The 19,884-nt window shown below is 38.1% G+C and overlaps 1 protein-coding gene across 4 annotated transcripts in view; it reads right to left on the bottom strand.

Moving 5' to 3' along the window:
- AFG1L (AFG1 like ATPase) overlaps window positions 1-9,210 on the bottom strand; it is a 223,346-nt gene extending 214,136 nt beyond the window's left edge. For 2 of the 4 annotated variants that reach the window (XR_002343774.1, XM_021090790.1), the window contains exon 1: window positions 8,856-9,207. Coding sequence is in view for 2 of the 4 variants with exons in the window: in XM_021090790.1 (XP_020946449.1) it covers window positions 8,856-8,991 (136 nt within the window). In the remaining 2 variants the exon portion in view is untranslated. Of the gene's footprint in view, window positions 1-8,855 lie in introns of all 4 variants that reach the window. The other 2 variants (XR_002343776.1, XM_021090788.1) reach the window with 2 other exon arrangements.

The raw sequence follows: 19,884 nt of genomic DNA, 5'->3' as shown, positions 1-19,884 counted from the left end.
AGATCCTTAACTCACTGAGCAAGGGCAGGGACCGAACCTGCAACCTCATGGTTCCTAGTCGGATTAGTTGACCACTGCGCCACCAAGACGGAAACTCCAGCCCTAGGAATCTTTAAGGTGAGACAGGAATATGACCTGAATTCAAGTTAATGCAAGGGAACACAGAAATGGTAACCTATGAGACTGCTCTGGCCAAACATGTCTGAAGGAATATATTGAGATATGGGGGCTGCATTTTCAGAGTGACATTCAGAAAGCAGACTGTAATCTCAAGAAGGGAAATAATTCAAAGATCTAGAAACTATTTTATAAGATTTGACTGATAAGACAAAAGACAGTTGACATTGAGGAGAGAGTAACTAATAGCCTAGCACTCCATATCTAGCACATAGATGGCACCAGGAAATATATGGGGAATGAATGGATGAATAAATAGTTGAATGGGAGAAATATGAGCCTCTAATGTTTTAAAGATTGTCAAATGGAATTGAGACAAGGAATCAACTCATAATATAACAAATGAATAAATGAATAAATAAATGAATCATATTATCAGTCCTGATATGTTTTAAGCACTGTCATAAGTGCAATGAGTACTAGAATTACATATGTTGTGCCTGGAGAAAGAGTCAAGATGAATGGAGATAAGTTACAGAAAAGCTCAAATTTCAGCCAACTTAAAAGAATTTTCTTGAAATTAGGGCTATCCAAAAATTCATAAAGATACCTCAAAAAGAAACAATTAAGACAGAAACTATAATTCTCATCTGACATATGACTACACAACCCAGAGGTCCTCTTCAGCTCTATTATTCTTATCCTATGAAACATTATCTTCATATCTTGCTGCACAGCAAATAATTCACAACAACTGGAGTTTCTCTGAAAACAATACCCATAAGCACTATCTTACTAAATGAAGATATTTTACCTTAGTGACTTACCTGCATACTATAAATCAAATTTCAACACCTTTCTCTGAAATAGCATGATGAAAGCAGTAGCTCATATTTTCAAGATGCTCAGAAGAGCCAGAGAAAAAGTAGTTCAGCACAGGATAGCAAAAATCATCTCTGGTTATCTACAGAGGCTCGCTGCCCAATCTTGGAAAAACCCAAACTGCGTTTCATAGAATTCACAGCACTGAATTAGACTGAGCCTTTTGCCATTTTTAATATCAGTGAGTCTTCCCCCAAAATTAAAATGTTTTGGTTATTATACACAGAGCTAACTTCATTCCATCTCTATTCACTTACTGGAACCCACCACCTCTAGCATTTCAGTATTATTATTTCAATTACTCCTAGCATAGCCCCACGTTTATATAACTTTTTTATAGTTTTCAAATGACTTTCTCATATTATATAATAACTTATTTGAGCCTCATAAATGACATGCACATAAGGTAGAATTAGGATGATTAATACATTCCATAGATAAGAAAAACTAAATACCAAATTAAATTATTGATCCAGTACTATAGTATGGAGCCAAAGTCACGATTTAGTCTTTCCAGATCACATTTTCTTTTTTCTTTTTTTTTTTTTTTTACATGTAAGTTTCCCCGGCCAGGGCTCAAACCCACACCACAGCAGTGACCCAAGCTGCCACAATGACAACACCAGGTCCTTAACCCGCTGCACCACAGGAGAACTCCCTCAGGTTTTATATATATATATATATATATATATATATATTTTTTTTTTTTTTTTTTTTGTCTTTCATCTTTTCAGGGCTGCACCTGCAGCATATGGAGGTTCCCAGGCTAGGGGTCCAATCAGAGCTACAGCTGCCGGCCTGCGCCACCGCCACAGCCACAGCAATGCAGGATCCAAGCCACATCTGTAACCTGCACCACAGCTCACAGTAACGCCAGATCCTTAACCCACCCTCAGGTCATATTTTATTATTCATATGGTATCCCATGTATTCATCAGTCCTAAGGCAGAAGTGATCAAAATTCTTCTAAGTAACAGTTATGGAATAAAAGAAGCTTCACTTCTTCACAAAGAGAAAAAAGATCGTTGCCAAAAAGAACCACACTCAGTTAAATGAAATCAAAATTATATAAGGAATTTAGATTTCCAGTTTAAAATGTTTACCCAACTGCTGTGAGAAAAATGCACAATCAGGAAAAGCACGTTTAATATTTCTAAAGGGCTGGATTAAAATTTCAGCTGTAAACTTCATTACTGTAATTAGATTTTTAATGCATATTTATTAAACATCTATTCAAATACTGTGTTCACAATTACTCATGAATTTTTTGTAGATTTGTGTTGAGTTTAACAAACTGTAAACAGTGGCCACTGACCAGAAATGTTCTCCTACAATGACAGAAACCCATGCTAAGGTCACAGGCAACCTGTTTATGCTCTATTATGTTCTAATCATACCCAAAAGACAAATATTCAGCTGCTTTTTTGAAAACTGCAATGGTCATCAGTAACCCAAAAAGTCAGATTTACCAGTGACATTAAAGACTTATGTTTGATTCAGTGATGAATAAACAAAGTGCAGAATAGAAGAAAATCAAATCTTAATTAAACTCTTTCTTTAGAAAAACAACATAAGCCATCATCAAGGAATGCATCACAAGATGATTTACTTTATTTATAAAAGGCTGATTTAGGGGCTTTAAAAGGGTGCTTTTGATTTAAATAGAAAAATTATGAAAATTAAAACTAAATGCTTGCTGGTTATGATTCTTTTCCTTTAGAAGCTGGTTAATCTTAAATCTGCCAATGTGTATAACTTTACAAAAGGAAAGAGAAAGTACTTTAAATTTCATAACAAATCAGTAAAATACTGCCTAAAAATCTGAATAAAGCTATTCTGAAGTAATTACAGGCATGGCCTAGCATACTGAGTAACTCCTTAATATTCACCCTGTTCAAACACTATTTAATAATGAGATCTAAGGGACCTAGTTTCTTGCAAACAATAAAGAAAAATAACATCTACTTGTTATACTCATTTATTTTAAATCTTATACCCCCACACATATAAATGAGAATTTTTAAACGGAATCCACAGGAGTTACATTTAAGATATAAATTGCATTAGGAAGCTTTGAAGGAACTGCTCTAAGAAGTACACGTTCCAGCTTTAAAAATTGTTGAAAACTGGCACACCTTGTCAAAAATATGGATAGATAATGTCTTGGAAAAGCATTTTCTAGTATGAGCTAAATGGGGAGAAGAAATACAGACAAGCAGGACAGTAAAAGAAGGTTATGAAAAAGATTCTGGATACTAAAGTACCAGGTACCTCCAGCGGGCACATGGAGAAATAAGACCTCAACAGAGGACCTTAGGCAAGGAAGATAAAACACAGCAGGAAGAAAAGACATATTCAAAAGGCTCTTAAGAGAAAAATTAGAACAAATTTTAGTCACAGGTCAAAGAGAAACATGAGTGGTCTAGGAAAACAGTGTCAAATATATTCAAACTGAGGGTGGATGACTTTTCATCAGAATTTGTAGAGTATGTTATTGCACTGGGCCCAAGGCTGAACGATCAATTTCCAGACTCTTGGTATCTATTATTTCTATGATACTGCTGTGAAAAGACAAATCCAAAATAGTTATTCTCATTTAAAAATTCCTCATCTACCTAAGGAGAATGAGCTCTTGAGGTATAAAGCAGCACTACTCTACGGTAGACCAATAACCCATTTCCGGGCCTCTAGAGCTCTATGGGTTTTACTCTTACACTGACCCTATTTCAGCTGCCCACCCTCCACCCAAGAACTACATCTTGGCACTAGCTCTGCCAGGTAATGAGCTGTGCTATGCTTTAAAAAAAAAAAATATATATATATATATATATACACACATACATGGAGTTCCCATTGTGGCTCAGCAGGTTAAGGATACAACGCTGCATCTGTGAGGATATGGGTTCGATCCCTGACCTGACTCAGTGGGTTAGGAATCTGGCATTGCCGTAAACTGCAGCATAGGTTGCAGATGCAGATCAGATCTGGTGTGGCCACGGCTGTGGCAGAGGCTGCAACTGCAGCTCAGATTCAGCCCCTGACCTGGGAACTTGCATACGCTGCAGATGAAGACATTAAAAAAAAAAAAAAAAAAAAAAACAATTGAAAGAAGTAAATCAGTCTCTGGAGAAAGCATGAATATTCTTTTCTAATATATTAATAAATGTTAAAGGAAATCCAAGAAACATTAAGTTTCACATCGGTATTATTCATCTGAGTAATAAAAGTCCAAAGCCCATTTTCTTAACCACTATTTTATACAACCAATAAATAATACCAATTCATATGGCAGGTGGGTTAGTTCTACTCATATTAATACCTAAACAAGATTTCCAGTGAACATGTACTAAAGAAGAGATTGTGACCCAAAGTTAAATATGAATCATCAGTTAATAGAGAGATCTAAAAATATAACATTGAGATACAGAAGGACACTATAATAAAAAGAAATCACAAGACGTAACTCTCATATTACCTTGCCTCTATGAAATAAATTTAATTTCTAAGCCTAGCCTAAGTAAAACAGATATGCTAATTCTAAGTTTTAGAATATTTAGAAGTATTCTCCTCCTTGGCTTCTGTCTATTTTTCCTATGACCTCACTAACTGCTCTCTGACGAGGTCATCCCCAGCCTTTTCTGCTTTTCATTTTACAAATATTCTCAGGCTAGGAGTTCCGTCATGGTGCAGTGGTTAACAAATTCGACTAGGAATCATAGGTTGCGGGTTTGATCCCTGGCCTCGCTCAGTGGGTTAAGGATCCGGCGTTGCCATGAGCTGTGGTGTAGGTCACAGACGAGGCTCAGATCCCAAATTGCTGTGGCTCTGGCGTAGGCCAGTGGCTACAGCTCCAATTCAACCCCTAGCCTGGGAATCTCCATATGCTGCAGGAAGAGGCCCTAGAAAAGACAAAAAAAAGACAAAAAAAAAAAAAAAATTCTCAGGCTGGTCCTTCAATTCTCATGGCTCTCAACACCTCATATAAACTTTCTTAGACTCAGATCCCATATTTCCTACAAATAGACTCATTTACATGGACTGTCATTAACACCTCAAATTTAACATATCCAAAACGGAATCTCCCCCTAAAATGCCTCTGGCCTTTTTGTTTAGTTTCCCTTGATAAGTAGAATGTTATATCATTAAATTATCCAAAATAGGAAACCCAAATTGACCTTAACTCTTCTCTTTCGTTGTCTCCCCCAAAGCCCGTCAGTTTTACCAAGGTGGTGTCTTTGCATTCCCTCCTTTGCTGTCCTGCTCTCAATCTTTATCACAGCAGTTATTCAGGCCCCAAATCACTCTCTCCAAACTACTACAACTTCCTCCTAAATAATCGCCAAGCTTCCAATATTCCCCTATCCAGGCATTTCTGATCTTTTTTTCAGGTGGCCACAAGGGTAATCATGCTAAAACAGATCCGATCACTTCCCTTAAGAAACTTCCAGGCTCAGTACCCGCCTAAGCCTACACACCTTCACACAGTATAGAGGACTCTGCTAAGCAGAATCCAGCCCACCTTCCAAGCTTCGCACCAGCAGCATTCCCTGAGGACTATACACCAATAAGGACCAGGTGCAACTCACTTCTACACTCCTGCTAAAAAGCACCCTCCCCTCCAAGCAGAGCTCCCTTCTCCTCTGTAGTCCTACAACACTTTAGGTGGGTCTACACCATGGTGTTAATGTTCACTGCCATGGTAAATAGCTAGTAGAACAGAATGGTTAAGTTTATGCTTCTGAAGCAAAAATGCCTGGGTTCAAATACCACTTGAGTGGCCAGCCTGTTTATTCATTTATAAAATAGAGATAACAGGAAGTTCCAGTCATGCCTCAGCGGTAATGAAACCTACTACTATCCATGAGGACTCGGGTTCGATCCCTGGCCTTGCTCAGTGGGTTAAGATCCAGTGTTGCCCTGAGCTGTGGTGTAGCTTGCAGAAGTGGCTCAGATCCTGCATTGCTGTGGCTGTGGTATAGGCCAGAAGCTACAACTGGACCCCTAGCCTGGGAACTTCCATATGCCAAAGGTGTGCCCCTAAAAAGATAAATACATACATATATACATAAAATCGAGAGGACAAATTATGAGAGAGAAACTGCTAGCAGACTGCCTGGAACACAGAAAGGGCTCAATAAACGTTATCTATTGTAATTTCATCTCCCTTCCAAGACTGTGAGCTATTCAAGGTCTGGGACCCAATTTCATTCACTTTCCCCCCTCCACATATTTAAAACAAGGCTTCAACTGAATTAGCAATTTTGAGGCATTTTCCACCCACACCATGACCACTCTAATTTCTAATAAAATGCTTTCCCATAACTACCTGATGGCTGAATTAATGTTTCATTATATGAAGATATACTTATATCTAAGAGAAAATAAGCAATGAAATAAAAATTGAGTATATACACTTATTTTTAAGTTTAATATTCCATTAAATCCCAAAATGGAATAAATTGTTTTTGGTAAGGAATTTAAAGTTAAGCCATCAGGTAGGTGATTTGAATGAACAGCATTTTAGGACTCCTAAAGTTTTCACAGTTCCACTATCCAAAATGTCTTAGAATCAGGGCTAGAATTAAAGCTTACATGAAGCATAAAAACAAAGAACATGCTCTTCCTTTCCCCTGATTCCTTTCCTTCATTTATTTCCTTCCTTTGTTTAACATCAAGCTAATGCTTCCCTCACATTACACTGTAGCAAACAGTAGACTTGAAAAGATTTTCTTAAATGAAGATAAAATATAAATGTAAACCGTTAAATAACAAAAAATCAAGAAAAGGATAGAAAACAAACTTAAATCAGACTCTAAATAATGAATAATACTTCAACTTAATTTTTCTTTTACTTAAAGAGGGGGAAGTAGCAACTCTACATACAACTAAATTGACATCCAACTGCATTTTCATCAAATGTCCACATTCAAAACTGGATAAATTCTGAGTACAGGTTAATAGCACAATCCCTAGGCTCAGATGTAAGTCCAAGTATAGCCTTCATTTGAACCCACAAGTTCTGCATTTAACTAGCTATGTAACTTCCGCACCCTTAGATTGATTATCCCCTAATTGATAATGAGAATTAAACAAGAGAAAGTATGTAGAAAGCACTTAGCATATTGCATGACACAAAATAAGCATTCATGTTATTACGATCATATTCCTTAAATCCTAAATCTCATAAATCATGGTCCATGCATAGAATGAAATTCTATTTTAACCATTTAAAACATGAAGCAGTTTTACTCCTAATGATATGGAATGATCCCCAAGATACACTGAATTAAAAAAAAAAAAGGGGGAGTTCCCGTCGTGGCGCAGTGGTTAACGAATCCGACTAGGAACCATGAGGTTGCAGGTTCGGTCCCTGCCCTTGCTCAGTGGGTTCATCATCCAGCGTTGCCGTGAGCTGTGGTGTAGGTTGCAGACGCGGCTCGGATCCCGCGTTGCTGTGGCTCTGGCGTAGGCTGGTGGCTACAGCTCCGATTCAACCCCTAGCCTGGGAACCTCCATATGCCGCAGGAGCGGCCCAAGAAATAGCAACAACAACAACAACAACAAAAAAGACAAAAAAAAAAAAAAAAAAAAAGGACCAGAACAGCGTGTATATTACCACTTCTACTTTTTAATACACATATTTATAAACATATGATTGTATATAAACAGAATGTCTCTGGAAAAATACATAAGAAACAAGTATTAGGAGTTGCCTCTGGAAAGGCAAACTGAGTGACTATGGAATAGGAGTGGAAAAAAGTCAACGCTTTACCATATTCTTTCTTTTCCCTTTTGAATTTTGTAGCATTTGCTTGAATTGTCTAGTTCAAAATTTAACAATAGTTTATATTATGATGGAAATCTCATGCTACCAAAATATTCCATTATATAAGTGGATTACACTAAACTTTGCAGAAAAACCTGTAGTCACAGTTCTAGCATCAATTTCAACTTTATCGACTATAACAATCAAAGACTGATAGTTTTAGCTAAATTAGCCAATGCGAATCATTTTAAGATGTATGGGGAGGGATGCCTGAAGATTTAAAAAAAATTTAAAAAAAGGAAAGCGTTCAAGAATTTGGATGAGTGAGCAATAAGAATAATGTTATTCGTTCAAAAACATATCTGCCCATCAGGCACCAAACACTGTGCTAAGTGCTGAAGAACCAATGACACCTGGTCCTTGCCATTGAGTAGCCCTGATTTAGTGGGAGTATATGAATAGAGCAGTAAAATTATCACTCCTGTGGGCTTGATTACTCAAAATATAGGTTCATTCATTTGGAAACACGTAACAATTTGAATGAATGAATGAATATATGAAGCAAGCCTGGTGACAAAGTGACCTTGCTGAAGCCTCTAGTAATTTGAAAAGAACAAAAAGAATCAATCTCTCAGTCTGGGAATGCTCGGACACTTGCACTCCCAGAAGCCAGAGAGCCAAAAGGGCCTGCAAGCGTCAGAGGCTTGGCTTTTAGGTACAGTCCCAGGTCAACAGGAAAGGCGCAGGATGAAGAGTCCCCAGGCCTTAACCTGACACTTGGCATCCTTTCAAGCCAGGTACTCCCCCACTTGGGCTTACAAGGTCTCAACTTTCTAACATGTGGGAGGGAACGAACCCTGAGTCGACCTCTGAACCCTCAAAATGAAGGTCACTCTCAGCCACCTCCCTCAGTGCCCAGGGCTCCTTCATCAGCAGACTGTAACAGAAAATGCAAGAGAGCATGAAACTCCTCTCGAGAAAACCTCTCGAAAATTATGAACCAAGTAGGCGCTCGGGCAGCTCGAGGAGTGAGGGTGACTGCCCCGGTCCTATGCAGTCGGCTCGGCCTACTCCAGGCACAGTCACTGACCTTTACAGAGAGAGTTTCCAGGGGCGGTGGCCGGAGGGGCGAGAGCAGCGGCCCAGGCCCTGCACCCAACACATCTCCCTCTCAACCGGCTCTGCGCTAAGCGGAGGGTAACCAAGGGCGACCAGGAGGCCGCCATCTTGAGCTCCGTACAAGGGGAGCAAAAGGAAAACTTTATTGAAACCCAGAAGAAAGACGGTAGCACCGACAAATCCTGCAGTGCTCACAGAAGGCTCCGCCCGTGAGAGAACGAAAGAGAGAAGCGGAAAAAACGCAAGCTCAAGTAGCTAGGGGGCGGGCTGACTCCCATGCCCTCTGATCTCTCTTCCAGAGCAGACACTTGCAACTACGACTCCCAGCATGCAGTGCGGTGGCGCCGAAGGCGGTGCGGGGCAGGCAGCTCTGGGCTTGGGGGGAGGGGCACTTCTCCGCCCAGCGAAGGCAGCCGAGGATTCCACAACACTTTCAAGGAATTGGAACGGGATTACGACGTGTAAAGTAACCCCCCCTGAGCCTTTTAGGTTAGCATACCTGACTGAGACTCCAAAACCTAAATAAAATGTAAGTTTTTGCACAGCAAAGGAAACCATAAACAAAACAAAGAGACAACCCACAGAATGGGAGAAAATATTTGCTAATGAAACAACTGATAAGGGATTAATCTCTGAAATATATAAACACCTCCCGCAGCTCAATATCAAAAATCCAAAACAACCCGGTCAAAAAAATGGGCAAATGTAAATAGACATTTCTCCAAATGAGACATACAGATGGCCAAAAAACACATGACAAGATGCTCAACATCACTAATTATTAGAGAAATGCAAATCAAAACTACAATGAGGTACCACCTTACACTAGCCAGAATGGCCATTATCAAAAAGTTTACAAATAATAAATGCTGGAGAGGGTGTAGAGAAAAAGGAATCCTTTTACACTGTTGATGGGAATGTACACTCATGTAACCACTATGGAAAACAGTATGGAGGTTACTCAAAAAACAAAAAATAGAACTACCATATGATCCAGCAATCCCACTCCTGGGCATCTATCAAGAGAAAACCATAATTTGAAAAGATAAATGCACCCCAATATTTATTGCAGCACTATTACAATAGCCAGACATGGAAGCAACCTAAATGTCCATCAACAGAGGAATGAATAAAGAAGATTTGGTACATATATGCAATGGAATATTACTCAGCCATAAAAAAAAGAACAAAATAATGCCATTTACAGCAACATGGATGGACACAGAAACTATCGTTCTAAGCCATACAGTGAAAGGCAAACATCATATGAAATCACCTTTATGTGGAATCTTAAATAAAGGGGGGGAGGTACAAATGAACTTATTTGCAGAGCAGAAACGGTCTCACAGACTTTGAAAAACTTATGATTACCAAAGGGGACAGGTTGAGGAGTGGGAGGGATGGACTAGGAATTTGGGATTGGCATATGCGCACTGAGGTATATGGAAGGACTGGCCAATGGGGACCTGCTATATAGCACAGAGAACTCTACCCAGTATTCTGTGATAATCTATGTGGAAAAAGAATCCGAGAGAGAATGAATCTATGTATATGCGTGACTGGATCACTTTGTTGTACAGCAGAAATTATCACAGTCTTATAAATTAACTATAGTTCAATAAACCTAAAAAAACAATCAAAATAAAAAGTGGAGGATCCATTGGGCCCTCATATTTTAACAAAATATTGGTTACATCCCTAAGTGGTAGCCCCAGTTTGCCTCCAGTGTCCAGCTCATCTTTGGCAGAGTACCTGAAAAGTGCTATCACCTTTGTTTTCTGTAATGTAAATAATTTTCAATGTGGAATAAACTCAGATGTTTAGAAAGAACTTGTGTAGCGTGGGAAAGCCAGTGAACCACTGGACTGAATGGCCTTGAGACCATGTATCCAAAGAGGAATATCTAAGTGATCTTCCCTAATTTGATTAAACAAAAAATATTTGGAGTATATAGGGTTAACAAAGTGCTATCCAAAAGAAGCAGGCAATCCTGTAGGAGGGACAAAGGAATCGATAAAAGATTCTACCAGATGTTGTTGAATCAATGAAAGAGCACTTTGGCTGGGAAATCAGGAAAGCCTTCTAGAAGCTTTACTTTTAACAGGAAATGAAGACCTTCCAAAAATAGAAAACAGAGTGAACTAAGGCAGGCAGACAGGCATGCAAGCAAGAAAATCTGGATTACAGGAAAAGAGAAAGTTTCAGTTGTATGAAAACTAAATAAAAAGACATTAGAAAGAATTCCAGGAATTTAGGTAGTTAGTTGGTCTACAATAGAAGTGTCCAAAGAAACAGGAAAAGAGAACATAACAGGATAAATAATTTGGAGACTTCTTTACTGACTCTGTCAAATCATTTATAGAAAAATTATTTTGATTGTGTCTTCCAAAATGTCAATTCACACTATTTTTTTCTATCTTTAATGTCATTGCTGACATGACAAACTATTCCTTCATGCTGTTTCATTTAATGTTACTAATTATTGGTATGGCACTTGGTGAAAGACCTTTTGAAAAAATCAGACTATTTCTTCCTTGATTTAAATATTTGTCACCCTCAAGACTTTCAGAAAGTGTCTAGATATCATTTTGTTTGCTCTGGGAAAACAACTGCTTGCCTTGGTCAATGAAAGTATCTCTTATTAGAGATTCCAATAGCTTAATAATTATGAAAGTGAAATAAGAACTCATGGATAGTTTAATGCCAAGTTGGAAGATCTACAGGAAACTTTCGACCAACCGTGCAAATGGACAGAAACATGGCAAATGAACTTTATTGTGCACAAGTATGAGATAACTTGGAAATAACTTCTTAGATTACATTTATTGTATTCAAGAGAACTCATTATGACCTGAAGACTAATTAAGTAGCCATTGTAAACTATTTTACTAAAACATCAATCCCATGCTTCTGCTGTTCCTGCAATTGCTAAACAAACAAACAAAAAACTCTAAAAGGAATTTTGAACATTATCAGAAAAATTAATAGAGGTAAATCAGAAAATCAGAAAGCATTACCTTTTCCTCACTAAAGAACTCCTTAGAGAAGTGTCATGTAGTTCTGGAATCTAATCTCAAGGGCAAACCCAGACTGAAAGTAACCAGAGGACAAACAAAACAATGAAGAACAGGGTAAAGAAAGTGGATGATGGAAAACATACTATCATATGTGAGTTCCTGGAACTCACAAGCCTTTTTCCCACACCAAAGTGTTTGTGTTTGTGTTTCTTGTGCCTTCTGCCTGGAATGCTCTCCTCCAAGATATGTGTGTGGTTCACTTCCTGTGTCCTCATGTCCTTATGACACTTTGTCTGTTAAGGGCTTCCCTGACTACCTCACTACCAAACTTTCTCCTTCCCAGCTTATTTTCTCCATAACTCTTACCAACATCACCATACATATTTTACTAATTTATTAGCTTATTATCTGGTCTTATTGCTCTTCCTAGAGTTTAGGCTCCATGTGGACAGGGACTAATGTCCGTTTTGTTCACTGCTGTATCCCCAGGGCCTAAAATAGTGCCTAAGTTAGTAGACACTCAATAAATATGCGTTGAATGACTGAATGAGTAGTCTTAGTACAAATACAAAATTCATCATTTTAGTCTTTCTGCGAAAACCAGACTACCTGCTTCATGAAATCAGTGGTGCTCCTAATATACACTTGGGTTGCTTCCATATCTTGGCTATTGTAAATAGGTAAATAGTGCTGCTGTGAACATTGGAATGCATGTATCTTTTCCAAATTTAGAGTTTTCATCTTTTCCAGATATATGTCCAGAAGTGGGATTGCTGGATCATATGGTAACTCTGTTTTAGTTTTTTGAGGAACCTCCATACTGTTTTCCGTAGTGGTGGCACCACTTTACATTCCCACCAACAGTGTATAAGGGTTCCCTTTTCTTCATGTCCTCACCAACATTTTTTTTTTTTGTGGTCTTTTTGATGATAGCCATTCTAACAGGTGTGAAGAGATAGTTCATTGTTGTTTTGATTTGCATTTCTCCGTGGAAATGCCAGATCCTTAACCCATTTGCTTGGCCAGGGGTCAAACCTGCATCCCAGGACTCCAAAGATGCCACCAAACCAGTTACACCATAGGAGGAACTCCCTTCTGTCTATTTTGTAATTGGGTTGTTTGGGTTTTTTGATATTGAGTTGTATGTTTTTCAGTTTTGAATATCTTTTATCAGGATATTCTTTTTTTAAATCTGAACCACATAATATATTTATTTATCTATGTATTTCCTCCTTAAATGTTTCATACCCAAATTTTAAGAGGGAACAAGAGGCTTTTATATAATTTCTCCACATGCCCTCTCTGCCATCTTTCTTTTTAAAATAGAAGCAACTCCCAGCCATTTCTAACTTCTCCCAACTCCACATGCAAATTTGTAATCTGGGAGCCACCTTCAATTAATTTCACTTCCTCATCACTCAAATGATCTTTCACCAGATATGATTGAATTCATCTTCTTAATGTGGTGTAAATCCACCCACTACCACTGGGTCTTTCTCCTGTCTTTCTAAGGCTTCTGCGATCACCTCCTAATTGGCTGTCTCTCCTCTGATCCATCCTGCTATTAGATTTGTTTCCAAAATGTGACCACTTGAGCAAATCTCATCACAGATTCTAAACAGCTGTAAAAATGCCTGTTTACAGAATGAAATACGATTTACTTTGGACCTTTAGAAAATCAAGATCTGGCTCCTGCTTACCTTGTCATCGTTTCTTAGCAAATGATTTAAACCCAATGATTTACAAGTATCTCATGTGCTTTCATGAGCCTCCACATATATTATTTTTTTTTAAAGTGGAAAACTGATCTCATCTTCCCACTCCTACCCCCAATTTTATTTCCTAAGTGTGTTCTGATACTTTTTTTAATTAGAAAAAAATAATTACCGGGATTAGCAGTTACAAACTACTATACACAAAATAGATAAACAATAACAAATCCTACTGTATAGCACAGGTAAGGAACTATATTCAGTATCCTGTAATAAACCATAATGGAAAAGAATATGAAAAATAATGTATGTGTATGTATGACTGGTCATTTTGCTGTACACCTGAAACTGACATAAAATTGTAAATCAACTATACTTAAAATAAAAAAAAGAATTATTAAAAGTAGTAATCAAATTTTAATATTTCCAGGGCAACTCCAAGAATGTTCCAGGTTTAATACTGCATATGTATTTAGTATTCATCATTACCAAAAAAAAAAAAAAAAACCCTTCATGTATGTGGATATCCAGACTTATGACAAACATTATTTTTAAATACTCAAGAGACCTTAAAAATCTGATTTTTAACCCAGGTATTTTATATATTGAAACTCAATGACCCTGAGAGATGAGAGATAGATAATACAGGCACCACTGCTTCTTGAAGTTAACTGAATAGTAAGAGGCACTAAAAGCTTATCTATTGAATGACATAGTTTTTCAAATGGCCCTTAAATCAGATCTATATGTAGACAAAAAGTACATCATGCCGTATAGAATTTTGATTGCTACATAGCAATGGTCATAACCAATCTAGTTTTGTTAGTTGGATTTGATGCAATGCATATCCAGGCAATCAAGTAGACTCAGTGTTCTCCAGTTCTATAGATTGCTTCTTCAGAGGAACTACAATTAAACTAAAATGCAGCTATTCATCAAAACTCAAAGATGCAATCATAAAACTAAATGAATTCATTTGTCTATAAGTATTAGTACTTGCACCAGGTGACTACACTCAGAATTAGCCATGATTTGGCCTAGACTTCAAAAGAATCAGGTGAGTGTTTTGTTTCCAATGGACTTCTTGGGGAGATTACTTGAATAAGTAATTACCCAACTGCACTGATAACAGAGAAGTTCTCAATCTAGACTCTCTAGATGATGAAAAATACCTTTTAGTCATGGAACATATCTAATTCAAGAAGGGTGTCTTCTGCCACAACCAAGACTGGAGAAAACTAAGGGACCAAATGAGGAAAGTATCAAGAGACCTTTACTGTCTATACACACCGATTATAAGGGACCAATTTTCCCAGCATGTATCTCACTTAGGCCAAGTAATTCTCATCAGCTTCAAGGGGAGAGATGTGCATCCACAGATCTGAGTTTGCCATATCCAGGGCTTACTCAGCAGGAATACATACTATAATTCATGGTACCAGGCTTCAATTCTTTAGTCCAAATCAACTCAGCTGGATTTTGAATCTTGTGTCCTTGGAAATAATCAACTCTCCTTTAAAATCAAAGCTACTTGGCTTTATTTCACATATCAGTCCTGCTGATTACCTAGAATAAGCCATGGTTAAGTTTATAGATTGATATGCAAGACATGTATCATAGATCTATATGCTATACTGCAATGTAGCTTTATTAAATTACTAAAATTTAGTATTAAATTAGTAAATGTATTAACTAAAATTTATTCTGGAGATTATTTTTTGCATAGCAAAAACAGAAGCAAGAGATGTAATTTCCTGTGCTTGTGTTTCAATTTTTTTAGAAATATAATTCTGTTTACAGGTACTATTTTTCAGCTTTAATTTGATACTTTAATACAGGGTAAATTATCCTTTAATGTAATTACTTTTATGTAATAATTATAATCTTGAAATTTTGCAAAACAATTAAAGGGCATTTTCTAAGAAACAGATCTATGGATTTAAATTATGCGGTTTTTCTGCTTATAGTTTTGGTGTTATCTAATTTATTATTATTATTAATTATTATTAAATAGCTATGAAATGGCAAGTATAGAGTTAGACATTTACAAAGATCCGAGACTGGGTCTAAAGTGTTTTTAATCACAGATTTTAAAAGTTGACACACGTATATCCCCACTATCTCTTTTTTAGTATTTATTAGTTTTGACTTGCTGTAGCATGTTATACATATTAGCACCTGTGCCCATTTAGCAAAGAATTTCAGTACAAATCACTCTGAATTGAACAGACATCTCTAAGAAGCATTACAATTGTTGCAATATTTTTAGAAACTGAAACAAGGAAATAAACAACTTCAGTAAAAGTGATTTAAATAACAAATAACGTATCTTTATAAACAGCTTATCTCCTTGAGAACAAAGAATAAACAAGGAGACAACGTTTTTTTTTTCTTCCACTATTAAAGCAGATCACAATATGAATGGGTGAAATGTCATGAATAATTGGAGAAAATCACAGAGTAATCTTCGACAAAAACATCTGATTTATTTAAATTGTCGTTGTTTGTCTTATTAGAACCTTTATTTAACCTTGTTATCCACAATGCAGTATGCAAGCTGGTTTATCAAAAATATACTTTGGAACTAACGATATTTTGAAATTTTTGACTTCTTCAAATGCATACTATGGTAATGTAAACCTCCTGGGGCAGATGTTACATGGGACCTAATTAATTGACGTTGCCTTAGACAGAAATGCCTATGAAAACCAATGTTTTGCATCTGAAGTGACAGTAAATAAATCAACGCTTTGAAACATCCTGTCACTAATTTTAAGTTCAGGTTTCTGGTTAAGAGGATCATCAAGGTTTCCAGCATCAGATTCATTTAGTTACAACATTGATTGAACATCCTCTGCTCGTAGACCTAGCCACACACCACCAGTCACTTCTCATCATGGCTTCAAGCCCTCAGCCTGTGATTTTCCCAACCACAGTCTTTCTTTCCTAGATAAGGCCACTTCTTTACTGACTCCTTCACAGACTCTAGGTAGTCAAGGTTTACCATGTGTCTGGCACTGTAAGTACTTTGTAATATTAAGTCTCAATGCTCATAACCACCTAGTAAGTAGGTACTGTTTTTCTTCCCATTTTATACATGAAGAAATGGAGGCACAGTCAAGCGAAGTAACTTTTCTAGGGTATCTCAGCTACTAAGGATTGTGCCCATTTCCTCTACTGAACCCTGACTAAATAGATTTGCTCATAGTATTGTCTTCAAGTCAGACACATTTATGTAAAATATAAATCTCTAGGCAAGAGATATTTATAATATAATGCACATATAAATGGTAATGTGTAAATCATGCTATTACTGTGAAGAATGAATAGAGGAGATTAGAGAAACCAGGTAGTATGAACATCTCTGCAGTCTAACACTAACCAAACCAGGATATGGCAGAGAGTGAAGGGTAGATGAGAAAGAAGAGAAAAAGCCCAAGCAATTCAAAAAATAACATTTACAGCAAAAAGGATGAAAATATTGGGGTACTGCTTATGAGTAAAGGGGATAAGACTGACTTTAGACATGCTGAATTTGATTTAGTCACTAGGACAATAAACGGAGATGGCACATGAGTGCCTATGTTAGTGTGGGGTGTGGGGTGGCAAACACTGTAGTAACATGTCCATACTCCAAGTTGAGGTAAGTATAGATCAGGGAACATTAAACAGCTCAGTGGATCAAGTCTTGTTCCAGCAGGGCTGCTCAATCTCTCTACCAAAACCAACCCACAGTTCTGGTCAAATACACTTCCTATGAGGATGCAATTCCCACATGAGTGGTTAGGAGAGTTTAATTCCTTTGCAAATGCAATTAGGAACCAAAGGTGGTATGCCTCAGAGTGTATATTCTGGTGACTTAGGCCTTTCACTAGAACACTGACACCAGTCCACAGGGATCTGCCAAGCCCTTCACCTCCCAATAGGAGATGTGGTGCTGTTTGCATCCTGACATTCTCCTCCAACCCGAAATCTCACAGATTTCCAGTCTGGGCAGTCCTCAGTTGCTTAATGCAGTACCTACTTTGGGTCGAACCAGAGAAATAGGGGAAACTATTTCTCAAGCCCAGTCTCCTCTCTATGTTCCCACTGCCACCATCTTAGGTTTGCCAGAATGATCTTTCTCAACCAAAAGTTAAGTCAATCCCATTCAATGGCTTCCTTTAGAATGTCTGTAGATGATCTCCAGAACCATAAACATTGACTGTAATGTTTTATGGCCTTATCCCTTTGGCATTAGTCCTTGTCATTTTCCACTTTCATTCAAATAGTTCTAAACTGCATGTAGTTCCCCAGCTATGCTTTCCTCTGGGCCTTTGCACGTGTTTATCTCTATCTCTGGAATGCACCTCCCACACACAGGCACACCCATATCACAGGCACCTCCCGCGTCAAACACCAACTTCATGTCTCAGTTTTGTTGTTGTTTCCTTCTGGAATTCTTTCTCTCCTACCTTCAAGACTGGGCTACGAGGCTCTCATCACACCCTACTCACATGTCCCTATGACCAGAAAGAAAGATACAAGAAGCAAATATCATATCTTGTTTACCACCTTCCCTCTTCTCCAGGACCTAGCACAGCATCTGGTTTATTGTAGCTGCTCAGTACATATTTGTCACATGAATGGTGAGAAGGGTCTAAAAGTCCAAAAGGAGGCATAGCTGTTCATTTGAGACCACATGATCTCACTGGTTCTGAAATGACCCTCTCCCTGTCCCATCCATTAATCAATACATATGACATTCTTGAGATTCTCTAGATCCTTGCTATTTGATTTGGTCTGGAGACCAGCAGCAATGGCATTTTCTGGAATTTGTTAGAAATGCAAAATCTCAGGCCTCATCCTAGAACCCCTGGATGAGAATCTGCAGTTTTACAAAATCCCCAGGTGATGTATATGCACAGTAATGTTTGAGAAATGCTGGTCTAGATAGCCTTGGTGCTTTTTAACTTAGGCAGCTGGTAATCCATTTTCTTGAGAGAAGGAATATAAATGCCTGGTTCCCACTGTTCCTGCTGCTGAGGACTTGTGTAATTATTTTCATCTTGATTCGGGTTTACAATAACCTTGCCTGGCCTTGCATGGTTGAAAGCAGTCACTATGCATGATGTCAGAAGCCCTTCAATTTCAAAGGACTCCTGTGCCTTTTTTTTTTTTTTTTTTTCAGAAGTCAGCCACTTGACAGAGGACAGAAATTGCCCATTGTCATGGCTGCTTTTGACTCTTCCAGACATTGAAACCAATGTCATCTCTATAAGAAGAGAGTCCTTCCTCACCCAAGAATGCACCTTATATTCCTGAGGTCTGAGCAGTCCTCAGCCATTTCCTGGTGTGCTCAGTGTTTGTCTAGGAGCAACCATGGGAAATGTGGCCTCAGAGCAAATGCAGTAATGAATTTCAGCACACAGCAGCTGAGGCCATAGGTTAATTATGTTTCCTGAGGCTGGAGATCTGAGAGGCACATTCTCAAAGAGTTAGGAGAAGGAAGATACAGGGAAAAAGGCATAATTGGTGAACTTAAAAAGAGAGAGAGAGAAGGGTTCTGATGTTGATACAACCAGCTGGGCACTGCCTGATTTATCAACATAGAAGAAGAGACTAAATCACAAAAAGTATAACAAAATGTGGAGTTGCATGTGTGTTGGAAGAGACACTCTGAAGAATCTCAGAATGGAGAGTAAGACCGCTCAGGGGGCATTCCTAAAACACAGCAGATGCTCACTAACCTGCCTTCTGAGAGTGAGTCATGTTATCAGCAGGATTATTTTGCTGAGTGAGGTGTGCAAGCAGGGCCTGGCTCACGCCAGGTCTAGCCACTTCTTTAAATAAAACTGTGAACAAATATATAAAGAAAATCAGTGTGAGAATGTGCTGAACTAAAGTATTAGCCTCCCTAAGACTCCAAACTAATACACAGTCTAGGGAGCAGGCATGTGCTGACACGTCCTTGACTATGGAAGTAGAGAACTTAAACTTTAAGAGAAGGAGAGAGATTATCTGATATGCTACCAGAATGGTTTAGCATCATCTCCAAAGCCTCCAATTCTCCAACCCCTGTTGAGTGTCCAACAATTCAATTCTGACACTAACTACCTGAAGTTAGAACAGATCTTGCAGGTTAGAGACTCATTCCCACAAGACTGCTCCCATTTCAGACACCAGCCTTAAGTGGGTTGCCTAAGCTACCCACTCCTGCCTGGCTGGCTACAAATTTGAGCATTCTGATGAACCCCATTCCTCTCAGGTCTGATAATTCCACTCACAGAAC

The sequence above is a fragment of the Sus scrofa genome, chromosome 1 (genome assembly GCF_000003025.6).
Source record: "Sus scrofa isolate TJ Tabasco breed Duroc chromosome 1, Sscrofa11.1, whole genome shotgun sequence".
NCBI classification, from domain to species: Eukaryota; Metazoa; Chordata; class Mammalia; order Artiodactyla; family Suidae; genus Sus; species Sus scrofa.
This window is presented reverse-complemented; position numbering and strand designations above follow the sequence as displayed.